Genomic DNA, 19,639 nt, shown 5'->3' with positions numbered 1-19,639 from the left:
AGGGTTCAATCCCTGGGTCAGGAAGATCCCCTGGAGAAGGAAATAGCAACCCACTCCAGTATTCTTGCTGGGAAAATTCCATGGATGGAGAAGCCTGGTGGGCTACAGTCCATGGGGTCGCAAAAAGTTGGACAGGACTGAGCGACTTTACTTGCACTTTTCAATAATAAGGTTAAACCTTCTTACAGTGCATTTTCTTTTAACTATTTTTCCCACAAAATTCTAAGACTTCATTAACACACATCTTAATCCTTAGGGAAAAAATGTAAGTAACCACACAATAATCTGTGTACCTAATCAGTGTAATAGGAAATAGGATTGTGAAGAAATGGAGTACACCTAGTGTAAAGATATTCATTTTTTTTTTCATTTGACAGGCTGCATGGCAAGTGAGTTTTTAGCTACCCGACCAGGAACTGAAACTACTGTCCCCTGCAGTGGAAGCAGAGTCCTAAACACTGAACCACCAGGGAATTCCCAGTATTCATATTTAAAATTTCTCTCACCCAAAAAATCTCAGTTGTATTCTGACAGAGGAATCCTTGAATTCAAGATATTACACAAATGTTTAGTTAAAAGAGGACTAAATTACAAAAGCAAATGTACTAAATAATCCAAACAGGAGGGAATTCTCTGGCGGTTCAGAGGTTAGGACTCTGCACTCTCACTGCCGGGGGCTTGGGTTTGATCCCTTGCTGGGGACCTACAATCCTGCAAACCATGCAGAGTGGACCAAAAAAAAAAAAAAAAATCCAAACAGAGAATGTAACACCATTATTCATGAACTGGTTCATCTAAAGCTTACTCCCAATGCTTTATATTTTCAAATATTAAAGAGACACAAAATATCATTTTTTTAAGAAAGAATTCGAAAATTTTATTCAAGGAAAACTTGAGGATTATAACCTGGGAAGAGCATCTCAGAAAGCTCTGAAACTGTTTCCAAAATATCTTTACCAGTCTGAGAGTTAAGAGCAGAGAAGCTCTTAAGTATCTATACAAACTACTGATCTTTCTCCATTATGACACAACTTCAATGACACTAAAGCTCGGGATTTCCTCAAGAGGAATAATGTTATTTTCTCACAAGATGTTCATTGTTGTGATTACATACATATATACATACATATTATTGTTTTTAATTCTGGAATTTGTTGTATGTGTGTAGCTTGAGAGTCAAACTTTCTAAACTTACTAATTACCAATACCTTTTAAGAACTAATTGTTTTCTTCACTCACTGTATTTCACTGTAATATATAAACCAGTTATATACAAAACAGTATCTATGGCAGAGGTTATAAATTTTATTTTAAAAGTCTTTTAATGCATAAACCATATTAATTAATTAGTGATGCTTCACAATGTAAAAAATCTAGTTGATTAGCAATTCTTCTCATCTCCTACTCTCCTTAATTATCCTTGTCTATTTAAAATTAAAACATTTATTTTGGGGACTTCCCTGGCAGTCCAGTACTTAAGACTGCCTTCCAATGCAGGGAGTGAGTTCGATCCCTAGTTGGGGAGCTAAGATCACACATGACTCGTGGCCAAAAAAACCCAAAACATAACAGAAACAACACTGCAACAAATTCAAGAAAGACTTTAAAAATACTCCACATCAAAAAAATTTAATTTATTTTGATCATTTACAAAAAAATTCGTATGATACATAATTGGAATTGCACTAATCCTTTTTTAACTTAAACTATTTAACTCTTTAAGCTTAAAATACTTAGATCTTTCCATCCTAGAATATGGTATATTTCCCATTTAATTAATTTATATGTGCTCTCCTTCTTTTAAAGAACTGTAAATCTTCTTAAGAGGATGCTTAGGCTACTTTTCCTGTTGAGTGAAACATTTAAAACTCTGTATATACTTTTTTCTCCCCGCTTTGGCCATGCTGCATGGCTTATGGGACCTTGGTTCCTCAACCAGGGACTGAATCTGCACACTTGGCAGGGAAAGCATGGAGTTCTAACCACTGTACCGCCAGGCAATTTCCTGTAAATACATTTTTAACTGGCATACAGATATGCAAATGGTTGTTAAAATATTCATTCTTATTAACAGAAATATAAATGTAATCCAAATAAACACTGGAAATAGTAAAATGTACCCCTTATACTATAGAAAATCAAATGAATAAATGGTAGCAGAAACATCTACCACCTAGTACTTGACACATAGTAGATACTCAAATATTTTCACTTAGAAAAGATGCTGAAGAACTAAACAGAAGACAGGTCAAAGATCTGTTGTATAATTTTTAATTAATAATGTATGATTTAAGATAGATTCTTAAAAATACTTTAGTCTGTGGAAATATTTAACATTTCACTCCAAGATTACTGTAAGATAAAACTTAAAAACTGGATAAAATAATACAAAAATTTTGTCTTAACTTACAATTACCTGCTGGTCAGACGAAATAGACTCTAATGCCTTCTGAATAACACGGCAGCCATACATCTGCAATGCTAAGGGTAGAACATGACCACGAATACGAGTAGCTAGGGCTAATTTTTGATCCAAACTCCCAAACTGATAGGAAAAGAAAAAGATTTTATTATTGTTCTGTTAACTTGAATAACTCACTCTTTTCAGTCTATTGAATCTATTTTTAAATATTACATTTCACAAGTAGGTATCGAGAAAGCATTTAGGTATTAAACTTCTCATTTAGTGTAAAGACCATACACTTAAAAAATAAATATATACCATAAAACATAACATTTTAACCATAAAATACAACATTTTGACTTCAGTGGCACTGACTATATTCTTACCATGTGCAATAGTCAACACAATTTGATTCCAAATCTTTTCCATTGCCTCAAACACAAACACTATACTCATTAAACAATAACCCCACTCTTTCCCCTACCGGTCTACTAGTAGAATAGTAGGCCCTAGTCGACTTTATGTCTCTGTGAATTTGTCTATTTTAGGTATTTCACATAAGTGGAACCTTATAATGTTTGTCCTCTGTACCTGGCTTATTTCACTTAGTTTCATCCATGAGTAAGCATGTATGAAAAGCTTCATTCCTTCTTCTGGCTGAACAATATTCTACTGTATGAATATACCACATTTTGTTTATACATTCATCTGTCAGGCATTTTTTGACTGTTTCCACGTTTAGACTACTGTGAATAATGCTGAAATGAACACTAGCTCATTTAAGTGCTTGTTTTCAATACTTCTGAGTATATACCTAGAATGGAATTGCTGGGCTATATCATAATTTTATGTTTAGTTTTTTAAGGAACTGCCAAACTGTCTTCCACAGCGGCTGAACCATTTTACATTCCCATCAACAATGTATAAGAGTTCTAATTTCTCCACACCTTCACCAACATTTATTGTTCTCTATATTTTAAAATACCACCATCCTAGTAGACATAAAAAGGAACTAGCTATGGTTTTGATTTGCGTCTCCCTAATGAATAAGGGTGTTGAGCTTTTTTTCATGTGCACATTTGAGTATCTTTCTTGGAGAAATGTCTGTTCAAGTCCTCTGCCCCCTTTTTAAACCGAGCTGTCTTTTTGTTGTTGAATTTCATACATTCTAGATATAGAATCTGTACATATTTTCTCCCAAGTATATATTCTTATATGAAAATAAACTTTACGTGAAGAATAAACTTTCAGAGCTTTTCTAAGCATTCAGCATGAACAAACATGAATGCATGCTTACCTCAAAAAATTTCTGTATGACATAGTTGCCAAAAACATCTGTCATTAATTGATAGGCTGCTTGTAGAATTTCATTAAAAACCATCTGTCGCTCAGCTGGAGTAGCTCTCTCTAGCTTTTGCTGTATGAATCTATGTGGGAAACATTTTAATGCCATGACAGTATATTAATAATAAGCTCCTACAAAATCCATGTCTGATTTGAATATAACACACCCCAACATATATCCATATAAAGTCATTTCCAGAAACAGTATTAATACATTCTATACATTTAAAATAAAAAGAACAAAAGTTATGAAGCATATCTTTGTTGACACCTTAATTTAAAACTTCTAGTCAGACTTGCAAAAATCTGGACACATGGATGTTTAATGCTTAAGTTAGTTCTGGTTGTATTGTAATCAATAAAAAAAACTACAAAGATATTACTGATCATTCATTTATTTTAATAATTATATTACTGAGATATCTCAAATTTAGCAAATGTGTTAGAATTTGAATACTATTTTCTCTTCTGTGTATTATCTTGAGAACACTAATTTGCATGTACTTCAAGTATTATAGTACACACATATCCTGTTTAATGTAAAGGAACACAAAGCATTTAACTTTGTTTTAAACATTTTTTTAGACAAGTATACACATCAGGGACACAAGTCCATAAATGTAGTTCAGAGCACTATTTTCAAAAGGTAGTTTAAAGAAATTAAATATATTCAGTCAATATAATAAAAATCCACCAAAAGAACATTACTATCTTTTATTATAGAAAACTGAAGAACCATAAAAAATACATATTTGTATTTTTATAGTTAACCCTCATATGAAAGAAAAATCCATATTGGATATTTATTTTTTAAACAATTCCAATTTTTATACAGGTTAAATAATCCTGGTCAAGAAAAATCTTGGCTCTTTCAAAGCAAAAATGCAGTGGAAAGTATCATAAATCATAATCACCTACCTAGAACCATGCTGGTCTTGAGAAAACTCAACTATGTGTCCAATCAAGTCTCTAAGTTGAAGGTTTGGGAAGCGGTTGTTTCTGAAATCTTCTAATAATCTACTTCGGCCAGAAGGCATAATATCAGACCTATTATACCGAAGCCGAGAAGGAGGAAAGAGCTGGCTGCTGGAGCTAAATAGACTGGAAGTGCCTGAAGCACTTCGGTATTTTGCTTCTGCTCCAGGTGCTGCAGAGATATATCGACCACTACCATTTGTCAGTCCTCCTACAACAAAGCAACTGTGGTCAGCAAATATTTTCAACAAAGTCATTCCTTAAGTCAGTCACTTAAACTAAAAAGGCAGTCAATAAAGAAATATTCATCCTACTAATTCCTATTGGTATAACAGAAAATTAAAGTTGAAGGGGAACTCTCACACATTTACTTAATATGTGTGGCTATAATATATGGGGGAAAAAGAGACTAGAAAACATGGGCAAAAAAAAACAAAAAAACAAACCAATCCTGTAGTTGTTCTTGGCAGTTTAGTTTAAAAACATCTAACATCATACACAAAACCTATATTTGTTTTTGGAAGCTTAGTTTAAAACATAATTACAACAACTAATGTCATACATAGTAGTGTCAATACCAGAATACTGAAACCACTAACAAAATTTTCAGTTATTAATAAACAAGTTACAGATAGCTATAGTCAACTCAGATTTCAAGTCACTAAAATAAAGGCTGATTGAAATTTACCCACAATGTTAATGGAATACCAACAACTAAATCTACTTTTTTGGAATACATAAAAATTTATTAAGTCATATACACTTGTATATAAAGAAAAATGATTTCTCAGTTAACCTAATTAAACTTCAAACTTAAAAAACCCACAACATAATAAAGCTAAATTACAAACTAATTATTAAAATTTTTAATTTAAACACTCTCCATAAAACACTACTGTTTTACAGATGAAAAATAGGAGCAGTAAACATATTTATTATTTCTAGAGTTTTTATGTCAGTCATTTAAAACAAATGAATAAAAAACCTCTTAAGTTAACTTATATCCTATTCCAAAGAATACTAAAGGGCAGTTGATAAAAACAAAAATACACAGAAGCAGGTAACTGTTCTTACGACAAATAACCACTTAAAAGTACTTGACAGTGTCCTTTTAAAAAAGAAAAATGTATAGAAAATTGGAAAATGCATACTTAGCAGTTCAGATAAACAAAATCCACTGTCAGCTTTATACTACTGCATATCACTTCTATTTAGTGTTGTAGGTTCAATCCAGGCCAGAGTACAATGGTGCCAAGGACACACTGTCAGTGCAAAGTCACAGAAAGGCACTGAAGGCCAAAAAGATTTACAGGGACAAGGAGCGCTAAGAGTTATAATCCTGGAGAGTGAAGTGGGTTAGAAAATTCCTCTTTAACTTTCAGTTTCCACTATTCTAGCTTTAATTTTCTTCATTAAATTTCCCATCATCCAGGATATTATACACATTATTTATTTGAATCCTCGGCCCCATTTCCAATGTCAAGTGCTACAGGGCTATATTCACCTATATGCTAGATACCTCATGCCTAAAACAGCATCTGATGCATGGTGAGTACACACATATTTGTGTACTACAATATTTAATGTAGCATCAACTGCCTATGGTCTAGTTCTGTAATACCTTAAAAGTGTGTAATTTTATACACCAAAGTCATTAACATCAAATTCTCAAGTTCATTCCAGTTCTACCATAAATTTGTGCTCATATATACTCTAAAAAGGAAAAGAATTCAGTGTTAACACTGTCACGACCTTTTCACTACTATTAATCCTTCCAGCTTCCTATTTTAATCTGTTTATAGTACTACTGATTGTTCACAGCAATAACTGATCATTAGCCCATTTGAGTCTCTTAACAATTCTTTAACCTTTTCATAGGGAAGGGGTAGTCTGCTTATCATTCCAACTTGTTTTTGTAAACAATGATTGTCTTCCCATTCAAAGGCTACCGTGATGTCATTTTATACTAAAATCCTACAGCATCCTGCTAGATAGAGTACCTGCTCTACATTCTTCAGCTTACTTTTCAAACCTGTATTCCAAACCTATTTTTCACATAGATTTCCTAACAGTACCCTAATGTTCAATTCTCTCCTTCTTACTCATTACTATGTCTGTACCACTGCTTATCAGTACCTGAAACATAAGGCCTAATCCTACCTCTTTATTTTTAATGAACTAAAGATTTCAATAGCAAATTCAAAACACATATTTATCCCAGAAAATGATAACTTTATTTAGTACCTTCCAAACAGTCCTATCAATATCTAATACGAATTCCTCCCGTGTCTAGATATTTCTTGATTATATTCTATGAGCTCCTAATACATCAAACTCCTGATGTACTCTTTGACAACATAAAATGTCTAGGAATGCCAAACTGCTTTGAGCTTTAAAAATCTTGGAATTTCAGTTCTAAACTAACTATAATTAGCATTTTCATATATAAAGTTGAAAAATTAATTTCACAAAGGGTCAAGATGCCTTTGTTTCTTTACAAAGTAATTAAATATAAGCATTTAAACTCAATTTAAAATATATGTTAAACATTTAAAATGTGGTTGCTTTTAGGGAATTCCCTGCTGATCCAGTGGTTAGGATTCCACGTTTTCACTGCCAAGGGCCAGGGTTCAATCCCTGATCAGGAAACTAAGATCCCACAAGCCATGCAACCAAAAAAAAAAAAAAAAAGTAAAAAAAAAGATGGGGCAGGGGCAAATTAAACACTGAAAGCATTATCATCAAAAACATAGTATGAAATTTAGGGACATTTTACAAAACTGGCCTATACCTTTAAAAAATGTCGAGGTCATAAAAGACTGAGAAATAGTTCAAGATTAAATTTTTAGAATACACACACATACGTGGATATGTTTATGAGTAAGGGACATTGTGTCTGCAACTTCCTTTCCAAAATATCAGGAAAAAAATGGGTGTGAAGGGACACATAATGCAGAGGGGGATAGAACAGAGGGAAAGAACAATAAAGCAAATTCACTTATTTGGAAAATCTGGGATAAACTAGATTTTTAAAAAACTGTTAATGACTTTAAGTCTGAAATCATTTCAAAATTATTAAAAGCAAACAAATTGGTCATTTATATTCATACCATTGCTGCTGCTCCTGTTTTTGGTTGCTAAGTCATGTCCAATTCTTTTGCAACCTGACAGACTGTAGCCTGCCAGGCTCCTCTGTCCATGGGATTTCCCAGGTAAGCAAACTGGAATGGGTTGCCATTTCCTTCTCCAGGGGATCTCCCCGACCCAGGAACTGAACTCAAGTTTCCTGCTGGGTAGGTGGATTCTTTACCACTGAGCCATTTAGGAAAGCCCACCATACTATTGCTACTGGTCATCTAAAAGCAGATGTGTTCTCCACCAAATGTGTTAAAGGGATAACACTCCCTTCAATTTATCACTGATCTCACCCCTAACATTTATGACTCCTTAATCACTAGCTTAATAAAGACATATGGGACAGGGAGAGCTGTGCTATTAATTTCACAGATAAAGTCACTATGGTCCAAAAGTGATGTGACATGTAGCCAGTCAGCCAGGACTCTTAGGCCAGAGGTTATCACACAGTTGTATGCTGCCCCTTATATGCTATTTACACAGGTACCTATCAAGCTCATTCATGACAACTGAATGAAGGCAAACACCTAATAACTATACTTATACTAGCAAAAGTAGTATGATTTTATAAGTTTTCATTAATTTCCTTGAGAAGGCCACTGTTTTAAAATCCTTCCCTATTAAATATCAGACAGCAAAAAGATCTTAAGATACTGACAAAAAGACAGGGGAGAAAAATATACAACTGAAACCACCACAAAATAAATCTCATTTTCCACCTCTAAAAAGGCAGCTCCTGAACCTATTATTTTTTTCTGTTTTTTAAAAAACATAGATTCTCGAATCTTTCCCAGTAGATAGCTTTTATTTCAAAAAAAGAAAAAAGGTCTACTTGAAGATTATTCTGATAGAAGTTTGGAGACTAATGGATTAGAATCAAGATAAATTAAGGTTTCATTTTGGATTCAGGCTGTCAACTATTAATTTTGAAAAAAAAAAAAACAAAAAAACAAAAAGCTAATTCAACTAGAAGATCTGGGGCCCTGAAAAGGGTACAACTATATACAGGCTTACTAGGCAGGGTCTTTTTCAGAAATTAAGGCTCTGGAAAGCTCAAGAAGGATAAGATGATAATGAAAGATGACTAGTTAGTTGGAATAGGTAAATAATAAAGAATGCATAGCTTGAAAAAGTCTAAAATGAAGATGTCTATTTCACTTTAAGGTATTACTTTTAATTACTTCTAACCCGTAGCTGATCCACTTAGTACTTTCCTAGACTCTAGCAGGAAAAAGACTTTAGAGCAGAGCTTCTCAATACAAACATAAATCACTTCAGGACATTGGCTACACATTTCTAATACACATCAGTCAGACCTTTATCCTGTGTTCTGGTATACTGTCTTAAACAGGTTTTCTATGTTCAATACAATCAGCTTTTTCACCTATTTTAGAAAGCCCGTTTAATGATTTCATATTCAGAGCTGACATTACACACTAGATCCTAAGGATCCACAGCATGTAGTATTATTTTGTTGAGAAACAAAAAGGCAGCTATCTGTGAGCCCCATTCAACCTGGATCTGCACATTAATATAGACTTATTATTGTCCTGTACACAGTAACTCTTTTAGAGATAGTGAACTCTTGTTGAGCATTCTTAACTGGACACCGATAAAGTATAGACTCTACATAAAATGTTATATCGTATTGAACTGTATTTGCCAGTGTGTACTATTTTGTTTTAAGCCACTTAGTTGCAGTAATTTGCAGCCTCAGAACAAAAATATTATCTCCATTTTACTTGTGAAACAATAGGCTTAGAGAAGCTAAATCCTCATTTAAGGATGCACAGCTAATAATTACAATGAGTTTTTTAAAACTACATTTGAATAATTCACTTAAAGCTTTCAGTTATATTCTGCTAGAAACTATTATAATATTTATACTTATATATAAATATTATATTCTGCTATAAACTATAAATAAACTATTATATCTGAATAATTCACTTAAAGCTTTCAGTAATATTTTGCCTCATGAAGAATGTTTAATGCCAAATACCGTTCATAAATCTAGGATATGTTTAAAGTTACATGAGGAAATAAACCATGCAAATTTTTTAACTATAAATTTGCCATATAAAGACAATTTTTACTGGGGAAAAAAATCAAGGCTTCAGTGAATTTAAAACCAACATAATTCTAGTTGAAAGTATAATCTTCCACATCATCATAATAGACTAACATAAAAGGCAAAAAGTGTAACTATCAAGTGTGCTACCTTAAATTTATACATTTTGTGACAATAAGTATGCAAACAATATAAGGAACAAACTATAAATCAAAATAAATATCTGCTGCTTCCGTTTCTACTACTTGTAATTTTTTTCTAAAAGCAAGTAAGTAATTAATCTACCTTTTAGTATCTAATGCTTCGAACTTTTTAAAAATACAAAGGTAAGAGGGAAACCATCTTCATTCATCAAAGAGCATTTAAACAGCTTGTTTTTAATTATGCAGTTCATACTAGTATTATATCTCATTCCTATCTCTACTCAACTTGCCAATATCCATTATTCCATCAAAAAGCCCTGTATGATTTCAAGACTGCCTGAATCTTACATCTTTAGTGAAAACTAAATTATCTCTGTGATTAGTGAACATGAGGACACTCTTAAAACCTACCCCTACCCCAACAAAATACACATGCAAAAATAAGAACTCACAACCGTCATAAAACTTTTCAAAGTGCAGTATTCTACAGAGTATGATCTTAAAATACTCCTCAGACAATACAGTACAGTCAAATAATACTTTAATGTAGAAATGTAGGATGTTAAAATAATTTTTTTTAAACAAGTAGCTAGTATTCAAAAATAAATTTATCTATAAAACAGAAACAAAGCCACTCAAATTACTCATTTTGTTGAGATTGGGATCCAGCTGACCCTTGACCAACACAGAGGCTGGAAGCATTGACCCCACCAAAAATATATGTATAAATTCTGACTTTCCTCCAACCTAATTACTAACAGTCAGACTGCTGTTGACCAGAAGCTTTATCAGTAACATAAAGAGCTGACAGACACATGTACACAAGTATATTTTTTGTTGTTTGGTCGCTGAGTTGTGTCTGACTCTTTGGGACTCCATGGACTGTAGCATGCTAGGCTACTCTGTCCTTCACTACCTCCCTGAGTCAGGTCCATTGAGTCAGTGATGCCATCCAACAATCTCATCCTCTGTCGCCCGTTTCTCCTCTTGCCCTCAATCTTTCCCAGCATCAGGGTCTTTTCCAATGAGCTGGCTCTCTGCATCAGGTGTCCAAAGTATTGGAGCTTCAGCTTCAGTCCTTCCAATGAATATTCCAGGCTGATTTCCTTTAGGATTGACCGGTTTGACTTCCCTGCTGTCCAAGGACTCTCAAAGAGTCTTTTGCAGCACCACACCTCAAAGGCATCAATTCTTTAGTGCTCAACCTTATTTATAGTCCAATTCTTGCACCTGTACATGATTACTGGAAAAACTATAGCTTTGACAACAAACCTTTGTCAGCCAAGTGATACCTCTGCTTTTTAATACACTGTCTAGGTCTGTCATAGCTTTTCTTCCAAGGAGCAAGACTCCTTTAATTTCATGGCTGCAGTCACCATCTGCAGTGATTTTGGAGCCCAAGAAAACAAAATCTGTTACTGCTTCAACTTTTTCCCCATTTATATGCATGAAGTGATGGAGCCAGGTGCCATGATCTTAGTTTTCTGAATGTTGAGTTTTAAGCCAGCTTTTTCACTCTCCTCTTTCACTTTCATCAAGAAGCTCTTTAGTTCCTCATTTTCTGCCATAAGAGTGGTGTCATCTGCATATCTGAGGATATTGATATTTCTCCCAGTAGTCTTGATTCCAGCTTATGCTTCATCCAGCCCAGCATCTCGCATGATGTACCCTGCATGTAAGTTAAATAAACAGGGTGACAATATACAGCCTTGACATATTCCTTTCCCAATTTGGAACCAGTCCGTTGTTCCATGTCTGGTTCTAACTATTGCTTCTTGAACTGTATACAGATTTCTCTGGAGGCAGGTAAGGTGGTCTGGTTCTCCCATCTCTTGAAGAATTTTCCATTTTATTGTGATCCACATAGTCAAGGGCTTTGGTGTAGTCAATAAAGGAGAAGTATACTTTTTCTGGAACCCTCTCACTTTTTCGATGATACAATGGATGTTGACAACTTGATCTCTGGTTCCTCTGCCTTTTCTAAATCCAGCTTGAACATCTGGAAGTTCACCATTCATGTACTATTGAAGCCTGGCTTGGAGAATTCTGAGCATTACTTTGCTAGTTAGTGTGTGAGATGAGTGCAATTGTGCGGTAGTTTGAGCATTCTTTGACATTGCCTTTTTTGGGGACTGGAATGGAAACTGACCTTTTCCACTCCTGAGTTTTCCAAATTTGCTGGCATATTGAGTGCAGCACTTTCACAACATCATCTTTTAGGATTTGAACAGAAACAATCCATGTACAAGTGGACCTGGGCAGCTGAAATCTGTGTTGTTCAAGGGTCAACTGTACTCTTAAAAGCTGTGGAGCATGGTCTCAGCTTTCTTATTTCTAATTTAGTGGAGAGAAAAAAAAAAAAAAATCCAAAACAACCCTAATATAATCTAGTCTGTGGTTAACTTGGTACCAAAAAAACCCATAAAGGAAAGATAATGATTCTAAGGCAGAGAATCACTATGTTAAATAAAGTAACTAAGTCAACAGCACTACAATCATTATATTGCAATCACTGGTTTACTTGTCTGTATTCACCACAAAAAAAGTCAAATATGATGATGGTGGGCAGAATGTTTTCTTCACCAGTGTCTCTGAAGTTAAGTACAGTATGCCATGTAGGTATATTTGACACTGGTTGAATAAATTTATTAAGTGAATTAAGTAAAATAAATTAGGTAAAAATTTTTATCAGACCTCAAAATTCTTAAATGGAGGCCAGAAACAAAACACAACAAAACTACACATAAAAGAGAAACATAAAATAGTATTAGTTTCAGTATAATAATTAAACTTATTACTATTCTATTAATTACAATAGCATCTGATCAATTTAAATTTAAAAATTAGTAATAAAATATACTAAGAGATCCTTGAAGCAAAAAGCATTTAATTGAGGATTAAAAGTCAATTGCAAGCAAGTAAAAACTGCCAATATACTGACATTCAAAGTCACTTTCACCACCAACTCATAATAGGCTGTTATATTTTACCACAATTTTATAAGAAGTTCACAAAAATTCTAAACTCAGGGAATAGGAAAAGATCTTTTATTTAGTCAGAGAAGTAGTAGACAGAAATAAAAGCATTCTTCAAGGAGCAGTGTCATATTTTGGAATAAACCAGATAGACCTGGGCTCAAAATTTCTGTTTACTAACTTGACAACTAGAAGCAAGTTATTTGAGCACTTTGAGAATGAAGTTTTATTTGTGTGTGTAGTATGAAAGAGAAGTCAAAGTTAAAACTTAAAAAAATTTAAAACATGCAATGGTAAGCAAATTTCAGGTAAATGGAAGGGAAAGAAGGCAGGAAGAAAAAAAATCCATTAGTGGGATGACGGGCGACAACATCATAGGCTCATATAAACCAGATTCAGGAATTATGAGTCAAAAAGATGTATGAATTGGAGTAACCCCTAATGTAAACTATGAATTATTCCAAAGTGGTCTCTCTCTCCAGGTGAGTACTACTGGAAATTTCAGTGGGATAATCATTTTAAAATGAAGAGTTTAGCATCTGGCTGCTAGGTATTTAATGTCAACAGAATCCCCATAGTCATCATGACAAGCAAAAACTGCTGTCATACAATTCCAAATCAATCACCTCCTCATTCGAAGTATTTTAAACAGGCCCAAGTGATTCTGATATGGTAAACCACTGAATAGGAGCATCAAGTATTTTCTAGTCTCAAATCTGAGATTATCTTCACTGAATTAACTGGTGAAAACATTTTTCAATCATTAGAAGTACAAAGTCACAGATAACATAATTAAAGGATAATGAACAAAACATAAGGGCAAAACTTAATCACTGAGACCCCAAACCAGAACTCAGACTAATGAATTTGTATACAGAAATGAAACATAAAATAATAAATTCTTCTACACAAGTAATAATAGAATTTCTTCACAACATATTTCATACTCATCAACAAATAAGTGACTTTTAGACACACCAATGGGTTGAAGCAGTGCGTTCATTAAAACCACCACGAGAACCTGTAAATAACATTCTGCTTCAAGCTGAATATGCTGTCTTATCTATTCAGTCCTATATCGTACAATATATTTAGTTCCTGAGTCACCTGCCTTATAAGTAACACAAATTCTTATTTCAAAGAGTAGATAATATTTGGACTTTAAAAATGCTAGGTAAGAGCTTTCCTATAAATCTCAAGAATGACTGAAAAATGAAAGGGACCTAGAAGCCTAGTAATCTTTTATAAACATTTAAAAAACACATGCCCATGTAAAATATAATTTGAGAGGCTGATTAGAATCCTGTTATTGGCATACTTTGCAAAACTGTTCAGTTGATTATAGGACAGCAGAACAGAAAAAATAGTAACAGGAGTTAGAACAATGTTCCAGCTTCAGTTCTGTCATTTATGGGTTTGGTCAAGCTTTTTGGGCTCATATGACCTATAACTATCTCTTTAATGGGCATATGATTCAGCCATTCTATGTTAACAATTAGAATGAAATGAAATCATGAATATGAAGGTGCTTTAGAAAACTACCAAATGCTATTCAGTTCAGAGAAGGCAGTGGCAACCCACTCCAGTGTTCTTTCCTGGAGAATCCCAGGGACGGCGGAGCCTGGTGGGCTGCTGTCTATGGGGTCGCACAGAGTCAGACATGACTGAAGCGACTTAGCAGCAGTAGCAGCAGCTATTCAGTTACAGGGAACTTGCTACTTAAAGAGTACTTTCAATGAAAACTTCAAAATAATTCATATTGTTTTCTGCTTCAAGGACCAAATATGAAACTCAGCAAAATTGTACATAGCCTTAACAACTGATTTGGCCATTCTTGTTTTAACTCTTAAAAATCTCATTCTGAGAAAAGTAGATGACCAAATTTGCTAAAGGTCAGCAATTTCAACAGATAAACTACCACTAAATAGGAAAAATGACCTTAGAAGCTAATATTACCCTGTCTACATTTCATATAAAATTTTCTGTGATTAGGGTAGAAGACAGGTTACCAAGTTTTTAAATCTATTGCACTATTTAATTGCTGAATCCACTATTTGATTACTGAATACATGACATTAACAAAACTTTAATAGTTACCTTTGAATTAACTAATTTCCCTGAGCTCATAGCTGTCATTAAGACTTTTTGGCATCCTTTTCTTAAGGAAAAAAATAAGCCAGCTCAAAAAGAGGTACAGAGAAGAAAGCCACTTGTTCGTCAAACCCTAATAAAAATACAGAATACTACTTTATACCCAAGAAGTTCCATATCAATCTAAATATTATGAGAATAAAGATTAAATAAGAAATCATTAACATATTGTAAACATTTACTCAAAGAAGAAAAAGAAAGGAAACAACTAGTTAGCTAGCTCCAGGTAGATGAACAAAATAAGACTGGAAATATTTCATCTTCTTTTACTGGGAGTGAACTATCTCAAAATAAGAGGCTGACTTCTATCACAGAGAATAATTTAAAACACAACTACTGGTAGAAGATTTTTCCCTCAAATTTATAAATCAATGTAACATGAGAAAATAATTCATTTAATATTCAATGCTGAATGTAAAGCCCAGAATGTGACAGAGCTCTTTGCATTTCAAAATAAAAACCACTAATCTTATTAAAGTTGTTCTCTTTGCTTGTTCTTTTCCACTTGCTTCTCTAACCAGTGTTTTAAGTGCTTTTAACAAGTTATGGTCAAGCAGGTACCAATCTGAAGGGACTCCAAATGGTTAAAGATAGTAATATAGGATCAAAAAAAGGTATAAAAAGTGTTATCTTCCAGACTACAATGGACTGAAATATATCAACAATCCTAAAAGCTATCAATTTACACTACAGTTACCTGTAGTGTATGATGATTTAAACACAAAAACAAAAAACCCCTACAAGTCACCTTCAGAAGTTGCTAAGGCATCAACTTAATAAAGTTACAAAATACAGGAAAAAAAATTAAGCATTATCATGATTCCTATATGAACTATGTATTTCAGGGTAACCTCACAACCAATGAAAATTCTTTTCCACAGAAAAATTCCAGCTAATCAATGCAAAGGAATGACAGAGTTAGAGAATCACCATTTTGCAATCTCTGAAGAAATATTCAGGTGATGATGAAAGGTTGCTAAGCTGTTAAGTGGATCTGGCTGATGGAAACAACTAGATATGTGTCTCCTGATATGGTGCAGCAGAACTATATAACCAAATAACAAAGCAAACAAACAACAAGATCAAACCACCAAATTTAATTACATTTTACAGAAAATTCAGAGAACAGAGGAACACATTAAATACCATCATGAGGAAGAATTCATCAGTCAAGAATGTGGGATACTCAATAGGACAAAGTTTCTTTCACAAATACATGTAGAGAAGAAGAAAAAAAAAAGAGGATGGTAAAAATGGTTCCATATCAAAAGACGTATCAAACAAATAATGGATCTTATTTGGACCTTGATGTAAACACAACTGTAAAAAGACATTTAGGTAAATTAGGGAAATTAGAGTAATGAGAATTATTAAATGTTAAAAGGTATGATTTTGATATTGTGGCTATAAATGTTTTTTAAAAAGGAATCTCTTAGAAATTTCACATTATAATATGGAATATAAGATTACTTTTTCATGCTTCTGACTTCAGTATATTTTAAAAGTCTGCAAATCTTAACAAAAATATTTAGGTTATAAAAAAAATGGAACAACCAAAATCTATCAGTTGAAATACTGATTCTTCAATCATAAAGTGACTACTAGTCATCCTACTAAAAATATTTATGTTCATTAAATTACAACTATTTTTTAAAAATGAAACATCTCCTGGAAAACCAGAAGCACACATGTTGTTATTAGCTTTTTCTGTCAATCAAGTAGCTAGCAGTAGCAAAGGCATATGATACGTGGCTTAAAAAAAAAAAAAGATGCTTCATCTAGTATTTTAAGACTGTAGCTAGCTAGACCTACCAATAACTATAATGGTTACATGTCTTAACATCTCATAAGAAAATCAACTGGAACTAATTAATTCCAGTCAATTTTAATGAAATGGAAAATTTATCTCTATTTTATAGTATTATATTCTTAGTGTATGACCACAGTAAGATTATTTTTTACATGGCTATGCAAATTCATTTCCTTAGGTATTTTATAAATCAGCAGCCTTGATAGCCTAACTTATGGCATAATCCACTTCAGGAATACACAATTTAAAATATATTTTTTAGACCAGAGAGCATGTTAAAGTCTTGCATCATGAGTCAATGATATGAAAGTGAAGGACAGATTATTTTCATGAACACTATGTGAAAAGCAAATTTATGAAATCTACTGAATTATTTCAATTTGGCAGGGTCTATTCCTTGTTACCAAAAAAGGCTGCTAGTTATAGTATGACTAAAGTTAAAAGAAACTAGGGTATCTCAAAAGAAAATAATCTACAGACAATTTCAATCAGAGGTGTATTTTAATACCAGATTTCAAGGTGAGGCTAACCTAAGGAGTTAAGCTTAAACTGTGGGCAGAAAAGTATCAGAGTACAATGTAGAACTCCTGGCCCACATGATTACTCCTCATAACTGACTAGAATTCATTCCATAAGCATTTATATACCTGGATTCTTTATAGTCAAAAAAATCTAGACTGTGGTTTAATTGGAGACATCTAAAAGGTCATTATAATCCAATTTCTAAGCAAGTTACATAGAATAATGCCATTTACACAGGCACTAAAGCACTACATAAGCAGTTAACAGTTGACAGAAACCTGATCTGAAACTTACCTATGAAAAAAATGACAGGACATGACAAATATAATCTTAACGAATAAAACACAAAACTATTATGAAATGCCTATCTCAGTTATGTTTTGTTCCAAATTTTGGTGTCAAAGTCTCAAAGGCATGTTTTAATGTTTTAAATGGGAGTAGTAGGAGTGGGTCTGAATAGAAATAATAAAAATCAACAACTGAATAGCTCCTGTGACTGAGAAAAGATAAATGAAGGAAGGTGGTAGACTAAAAACTGGTTAAGTTTACACAAACAGTGCTACAAACCAGGTCTGAGGACCCCATTCAAATAAATTAATTGGTTGCATATAGTTAATATCCCCAAAAGAGCAAAGGCTCAGAACTGGGGTGGAGGACCAGTCTTTTTAAAAAAGAATCTAGCCCACTTTGTAATAAAATAAGCCTAAATGATGATCACTGTTAAAGATTCCTTTGTTACAATGGGCACTTAACTACATTACTGAGCTTTCGGAAAAAAGAGCTATAGCCTTATGACTGGGGGAGGGGCTCAAACATAATCACTAACTTATATTTGCTTTCAAAAGCAAGCATTACTCTTTAAATCACAAGCTGATTAATATCTTTCCAAGCATATATAAAAATCAGCAACAGAACTCCTCAATTTTAAGTAGAAATGACTAGGATCAGAAAAATCCAAAACCTAATTTTAATAAAATACTTTGAAGAGACAGGGATTCATACACAGCCTCTGATATCCAAAAACCCTTCAAAATATCCTGTTAACTACATGGTTAAATACATCTTGGAGCAGGAAAAAGGGAACCACCAATTCAAATAATCCTGGGCTGGGGGCAATTTTAATATACAAATATAAACCAAAGTTCTAAATGTCCCAACTACAAGGATACAAAAAACCTAGAACATTTTTTCTTAAACAACATATTCAAAAGTAACAGAAGTACATGGACCAAACCCATACATGGTAAGATTCTCTAACTCACAAACATACTCAATTCATATACCCTGATATAACCCTTTGGTAAAAGGCCAAAGCAAAGACCATCATACTAAACTAAATTATTTAAAGTTCAATAACTACGTGATTAACATTTTGCTTTTGGTGTGCACAAACTTTTGATGGTGAAATTTATTTCACTATCACATATAAATAACTGACTTTTCAGATGAACTAAAACACACACAAATCAAAAGCACAGACGAGAAAAAACACACCACTGTATTTCATAAAAGGAATAAAAAATACAATAGGGGTCTTTACCTTACTGTACATCAGACCCTCACTTTGAATTTTCACAAAAGTAGAACTTTTTCAAAAGGATAATATCTAAAAGCAAAAGCAATTTGGCATGTTTTATCCAACATTAAATATTTTACACATATCATAAAACATACACACAAACACACTTACATGTATACATACGAATAAAAAGGGTTTTGGTTTTTTTTTTTACCTAAATGCAAACTGGATGAGGATCCATGTGATGAAAGTGATGGCGGTGGCGTAAGTGAATGTCCTGGAGTTTGGCTTGGCAGAGGCATGCCTATTGGACTTGGAGAGGAGGAAAATCCCAGACTATTGTAAAATGGTTGCCCTATGGGTGCTAGGCTGCTACTAGATCTTTTGTACAAGTCAGAGCTAGTAGATAGAGACTCTCTCCTTGTGGCACTACTACTTGCAGAACTGCCAACTGAAGAAGAAATAAAAAAAACCCTAATTACATACAGTGTTAACTGAATAAAACCTATCCCCAACTCTTGCTGGGAAATAACAGAAGTGATCACAATAATTATTTTTAGAAACATAACAGAGAAGATAATTACTGTGAT

General features: G+C 33.4%; 1 protein-coding gene across 10 annotated transcripts in view; it reads right to left on the bottom strand.

Moving 5' to 3' along the window:
• Positions 1-19,639, bottom strand: part of PUM2 (pumilio RNA binding family member 2) — a 97,206-nt gene that overhangs the window by 7,242 nt on the left and 70,325 nt on the right. For 7 of the 10 annotated variants that reach the window (XM_020898280.2, XM_020898279.2, XM_070451309.1 and 4 more), the window contains 4 exons: positions 19,264-19,500; positions 4,667-4,934; positions 3,702-3,831; positions 2,411-2,545 (listed from right to left, as the gene is read on the bottom strand). In XM_020898280.2, coding sequence (XP_020753939.1) covers positions 2,411-2,545; positions 3,702-3,831; positions 4,667-4,934; positions 19,264-19,500 — 770 coding nt within the window. The remainder of the gene's footprint in view (positions 1-2,410; positions 2,546-3,701; positions 3,832-4,666; positions 4,935-19,263; positions 19,501-19,639) is intronic. The other 3 variants (XM_020898283.2, XM_020898286.2, XM_020898287.2) reach the window with 3 other exon arrangements.

This window comes from Odocoileus virginianus, chromosome 2 (assembly GCF_023699985.2).
Source record: "Odocoileus virginianus isolate 20LAN1187 ecotype Illinois chromosome 2, Ovbor_1.2, whole genome shotgun sequence".
Taxonomy (NCBI): domain Eukaryota; kingdom Metazoa; phylum Chordata; class Mammalia; order Artiodactyla; family Cervidae; genus Odocoileus; species Odocoileus virginianus.
The sequence above is the reverse complement of the archived record's forward strand: the minus strand, read 5'-3'. Positions and strand labels throughout refer to the sequence as shown.